This window comes from Cynara cardunculus (assembly GCF_001531365.2).
Source record: "Cynara cardunculus var. scolymus isolate 2C chromosome LG 7, CcrdV1, whole genome shotgun sequence".
NCBI lineage: Eukaryota > Viridiplantae > Streptophyta > Magnoliopsida > Asterales > Asteraceae > Cynara > Cynara cardunculus.
Genome location: NC_037534.1, coordinates 7,754,664 through 7,760,662, shown reverse-complemented (window position 1 = coordinate 7,760,662; position 5,999 = coordinate 7,754,664). Strand labels below are relative to the sequence as shown.

At 30.7% G+C, this 5,999-nt stretch overlaps 1 protein-coding gene across 2 annotated transcripts; it reads left to right on the top strand.

The window, feature by feature from the left end:
- Positions 1 to 3,784: 3,784 nt before the first annotated feature.
- Positions 3,785 to 5,698, top strand: LOC112515065 (tropinone reductase homolog At5g06060-like). Of its 2 annotated transcripts, none has more exons than XM_025121688.1 (3): positions 3,785 to 4,143; positions 4,891 to 5,214; positions 5,311 to 5,698. In XM_025121688.1, exons 1-3 carry the CDS (start codon positions 3,835 to 3,837, stop codon positions 5,500 to 5,502), a joined length of 825 nt encoding a protein of 274 aa, XP_024977456.1. In that variant the 5' UTR covers positions 3,785 to 3,834; the 3' UTR covers positions 5,503 to 5,698. The 2 variants fall into 2 exon arrangements, with proteins under 2 accessions (XP_024977456.1, XP_024977457.1); XM_025121689.1 differs by having other exon boundaries at positions 3,791 to 4,143; positions 5,020 to 5,214.
- Positions 5,699 to 5,999: the final 301 nt, after the last annotated feature.

Below are 5,999 nucleotides of genomic sequence, written 5' to 3'. Positions count from 1 at the left end.
TGACAAAAATATATCGATATTAGTTTGAAATTCCTCATTTTTTTGTGTAATTTTTTAATTTAATTTTTTTATAATTTAATTTATGTACAATAACGAAGTAATTTATATTTGGTTTAATAATATAATTTTTTATAACGATAATAATTATTTATTTTGTTAGAACTCGATAATTCTAATTATATTTTAAAATGAGATGCTCATCATTTATTTGATTATGTTTATCCGCAGTTATTTATACGAATTCAAACGTCGAGCTTTAATAAGTTGTACTCATGCATAATTACTTGTAATCTTGAATTTTAAGTAATATGCATCAATATACAATACTTTATGCATAACAAAAATATATCGATATTCGTATCAAATTAACTATTTAAAAATTCCTCATTTTTTGTGTAATTTTTTAATTCAATTTTTTTATTATAATTTAATTTAGGTACAATAACGAAGTAATTTATATTTGGTTTAATAATATAATTTTTTTATAAAAATAATAATTAATTATTTCGTTGGAACTCGATAATTATCCTAATTAGATTTTTTATATTTTAAAATAAGATGTTTATCATCTATTTGATTATGTTTATCCGCAGTTAATTATACGAATTCAAAAATCGAGTTTTGATAAGCTGTACTTTTGCATAATTTACTTGTAATCTTGAATTTTAAGTAAATATTGGTTTTATTATCTGCAGTTAGTTACACGAATTCGGATAGAGATGAAATCGTTTAGGGATGAACGAGTTTAAGAGTTTTTATAAGTTTTAAGAGTTTTAAGAGTTTTTAAGAGTTTAGGCAAATGCTTTATAAGATAGTATAGATATCGTAGGATATGTTAAATAATGAACATGTTCACTAACTTTGTACAACATTAAAGTGATCATATTCTTGTTTCGCCAACTCTTACAAGGCTCGGCATGACATTGATGCCTTGCTCTTGCGTGACACTGATACGAACCACACTATCAGGCTTACGACTTTGGAGTATAACCATGATTGCACCACCAAAACTTGACTTAGGGGCCGTTTACCAAACACTTACTCGGGTAAGTGAATATCAAGACACATTACCTTACCGGATGAATATAGTTAGGACCAATAATCTTACCTGGTAAGAGCGAGACAAGGACAAAGAGTCTTACCCGGTAAGTGATGGCGACAACTCTTACCATGGTAAGCACTTACCGGGTAAATTTTTGCACACAATACCGTTTTGATGGACTAAAATCTAACCCGGTAAGGAAATGATAGTCTTAAATTTTACCGATAAGCGTTTATCGAGTAAGTGTTTGATAAACGGTCCCTTAAAAGGCTTCAACTGCTATATGAGACTTAGGTTTGTGAGACCAAACAATTGTATGTCCTATGTAAAAGTGTTGCAATAAGTTTATAGTACACTTTTGGACATTCTAACAAGTGTTTTAGCACACTTTAAAAATAAAAATGTCTTATTAGATTTTTTGCATGACACATTTGAGAAATGTATTTTTTTTATTAACATGGATATCTAACCCGCTATGCGAGCCGACTAATCCCAGGGCGACCACCTGCTTTGCATATAGTCCGGTGTCACAGCATTTGAATCTCTGTGGCCACAAGGAGATTTTTATTCCTCCTTAGATTTGAACCTGTGACCTCCAAGTACTTTTGACCTTTGGAGCCAAACTCAAACCAATCAGGCACTACCCTTGTAGTTTGAGAAAACTTGTTATAAGGCATTCTTTTTTCAAAAAATATCATATGAATTTTTTAATAAGACACTTTATTTCAAAATGTCCCAAAAAAGTTAGTTAAACGATCCACCGTCTTATAAAGTTACTATCATGCTTCTATATGTGACACACAATTTATTCGTCTTATAAAATTAAATTCTAAAAAACAGTTATTTGCATGCTTAAATATATTTGTGTCTTATAAACTGACTTTATTGTAGTGTTAACTCATTTTTTGTATACGTATGAACAACTACTATAAATTTATATGATTTCACGACTTTTGTATTAAAGTATCGTTGTATAAAAAAATTATGCTTATACGTTCCTAGGTTGCGACTTGCGACCCTCTTCATTTCAAACTGCAATTTGCTCATTTCTAACTCATTATGTTCATTATTTTTTTTTACAAAAACTTGCATAGATTATTAGCTACATTTCGACATAAAACTTGTACATTTTCATATATTACCTGAACTCTATTTTGAGTTTAAAGTCTAAGTTTTGTTCAACCACTACGATCGTGGTGGTGGCAACCAAAGGGTTTTTAATCTAATAATATTTGTGTTACTGGTGAAAACCAATCTGTGGGGATGTACGGGATTCAAACCTCTCCAAAATTAAAGAGGGTATGTGAATGTATTTGTGGTATATAAACATTATATATTTTTCTTTAAAAAAACATTACCACTTTCCAAATGTAAACCACAAATCTGAATTTTGAACCCAAGAAAATAAAAAACCAAAGCTCTAACATCTCCAACAACTATGTTAAAATAGAATATTTTAAAGATTTGGCAATTTTTTTTGATTCAATAGCTATGCAAAATGATATGTTAAAGTAGATGAAAAACTTAAAATTTAAAGAAATCTCTAAAACTTTATAGAAAAAAGAGAGATTATTTTAATTCTTTCTAACCAGTAAGAAGTATTAAAAAAGAAAAATAATATTTTATTAAATATACTGAATGGTTTTATAAATAGTTGTTAAGTTAGATGTATAATTTTAGAGTTTTTAGTTTTCAATATTTTATTATAAAAAATTATTACACAAGTGTTAGGTAATGCTCTAACCTATAAAAACTGCAAAAGTCAAGATCCAAAATTCGTACACAACATACACATACACATACACATACACATACACATACACATACATATACACATACATATACATATACATATACATATATATACATATATATATATATATATATATGGTTGGGTTGATGTGAGACCAAAAGTTTTCCGTAAGACCCGTAAGACCAATTTATATTCATTGATCAACTTTATAAACTAATGATTTAATGGTCTAAAGTTGAACGGTGACAATTTTGTGATTATTAAGAATTCTCGTGACAATTTTGTGATTATTGAGAATTCTCGTGACAATTTTGTGATTATTGAGAATTCTCGTGACAATTTTGTGATTATGAATGTTCATATTATAGATATAAATCCAATGGTTGAAAATTAATCTTACGGGTCTCACGAAAAACCCTTGGTCTCACATGATCTCAAATATATATTAGACGACTTGGTCAAAAACTTTGAGAACTTTTCCAATATCACCGACCCATTGAGGACAACTAATATGTCAAATCTTTGATCATACCATCTTCAATGGATGAAATTAAATGTTCTACTTTGTATTAATTAGCATATTATATTACTATTTATTAGTATTTAATTTTAAGTATATCATGAAATGTTAAAATTGATTAATTTTTTAGCATCCTTTTTTTTGACAATTTTTAATTAACTTATCAGTTACTTTTTACCAAACGTAATTAGTCATCATATATTAACTATTGTATTGGTTATCGGCTAGCTTATAAGTAGTTTACAACACATAATCAAAAGTATTTTTTTCGGATATCATTAAGAAATTTGATTATTTTGACCGATAAACGTCGCTTTCATCTTTTATTGCTATTCAATAGAGAAAAATAATTGTGATGCTGACTTTTTGTTATTGATAAAAAAATTGTTTAAAACTTTAATATAAATTTCTATGTCAAACAAGTTGGTCAATATATATATAAAAAGAGGGAGGATAATGCTTCAGTTTTAGGCACTAGTGAAATATATTGCAAAATAAGCCATCCAACATACTTTGATCATGACTATCGTCGTACCAGAAAGCTTTGCTGGCATGTCTCTGACAAGATGGTCTCTAGTCGGAATGACTGCTCTAGTCACAGGTGGTACACGTGGAATCGGCTATGCTGTGGTGGAAGAACTGGCGGAGTTAGGGGCGGTGGTGCACACTTGCTCCCGGAACGAGTCTGAACTTAATCAACGGTTACAAGAATGGTCTGTCAAGGGTTTCATCGTCACCGGATCTGTCTGTGACGTAGCTTCTCGTCCCCAACGTGAACAACTTATGGAAAAAGTCTCCTCACTTTTCAGTGGCAAGCTCAACATCCTAGTAAGTTCTTTGTTTGTGACTTAAGACTTTTTATCAAATGCTTACCATATAAGTGCTTACCGACAAGAATCACAACCATCACAGCCTCACTTATGGATTATTTGCAATTCCCTCTTACCGGGTAACCGCTAACAAGTAAGAGTCACCTCACGCACTTATCGGTAAGATTTTCGGTCCTTGCCATACTCACATGACAAGCATTTTGTAAACGGCCCCTTAGAGGCCGTTTTATTATAAACACCTACTGGATAAGTGTTTATCGGGTAAGTGTCACCATCCTCAATTATCTTACCGGGTAAGATTTTTGGTCTTTAAAATGACATAATATAACGTCTTTTACTCAATAATCGCTAACCGGGTAAGAGTCGCTACCCTTACTTACCTGATACGCTACAAAAAAATCAGGTTTATAGATAGTAAAAAATGTCTAAATGTTATAGTAGACTACTCTATATGACCAAAAAATTGTATGACCTATGTAGAAGTGTTGCAATAAAATTATAAAACGCTTTTGGATGTCTTAATAAGTTTTTATAACACTTGTAAAATAAAACTTATACTAATTTTTTATATGACATTATTTGAAAAAAAAATTCATTAAATATCCTCTAAAGAGATGTGTTCATAGAGTACTTATCAAAAGTATGCAATAAAATAGCTAATACGACACTTTATTTTAAAATAATTTTACAGGCTTCCAACACTCTCCTTTGCACTTATTTCCACAACATACATTATTTCTTGTAGATAAACAATGTTGGGATGAACTACCCAAAACCTACAACAGAGTATACTGCTGAAGACTATTCGATGATCATGGCTACCAATTTGGAATCTGGTTTCCATATTTCTCAACTTGCACATCCTTTTTTGAAGGCTTCTGGAGTTGGAAACATTGTGTTCATTTCTTCAGTTGCTGGTCTTGTTCATGCTAGTGTTGGGTCGACCTACAGTATCACAAAAGGTGCAATAAATCAACTTACAAAGAATTTAGCATGCGAATGGGCTGGAGACAAGATTCGAACTAATTCCGTAGCACCATGGTTCGTTAAGACCTCTCTTATTGAACAAGTAATCATCTTTCCCTTAATTTTTTCTACTGTTAATTATAATTTGAAGTTCCCTTGTTCTAATTTGAGCTCGATTATGTTGGTGGGAAACGTTCAGCTTATAAGTATGGAGGTTTTGGAAGAAAAGAAGTTTACGAGTGATGTGGAATCTAGAACTCCTATGAAACGTTTTGGAGAAGCCAATGAAGTTTCGTCTTTGGTGGCCTTTCTTTGCCTGCCAGCTGCTTCTTACATCATTGGTCAAACGATTGCTGTTGATGGAGGATTTACGATCAACGGTTTCCCCTGACTACAAACAAATAACACAATACTTGTCAATTCAAGTGTGTTTTTATGCTACTCGTGTTGTTTCAAAATTCACTGTAAATTAAATGAAGACGTATTATTATTTTATGTAATTCGTGTTGGTATTCTATTATGGTCAGTAAAGGAATGTGGAATTTTAGGAGAATAGCTGATGCTTATTTGAGTGCGGTTTTGGGATATTTTTTTTTTTGCAAAAATAATTCATCATTCATGTTTGACATTACGGTTTTGTTATAACTCATATTCTTGCTTTATGTAGCTTCTTATTCTTGGTTAAGATATTTATATCGTTGTTGCCATACTCATTATCTATACTATATTATAAAGCATTTGACAACTGTTTATTAATGCATATTGCTTAAAACTCAAGATTACAAGTACATTGTGCGTAAGTACAACTTATTAAAGCTCCATATCTGAATTCGTGTAACTAACTGCAGATAAACATAATCAAATACAAGATAAACATCTCATTTTAAA

Bases quoted from the DNA above. Each gene is read 5' to 3' on its own strand.
- LOC112515065 (XM_025121688.1), top strand. From the start codon at position 3,835: ATGACTATCGTCGTACCAGAAAGCTTTGCTGGCATGTCTCTGACAAGA. The intron at 4,144-4,890 runs GTAAGTTCTTTG...TATTTCTTGTAG, and splicing joins GTGGCAAGCTCAACATCCTA to ATAAACAATGTTGGGATGAA. The intron at 5,215-5,310 runs GTAATCATCTTT...GGAAACGTTCAG, and splicing joins AGACCTCTCTTATTGAACAA to CTTATAAGTATGGAGGTTTT.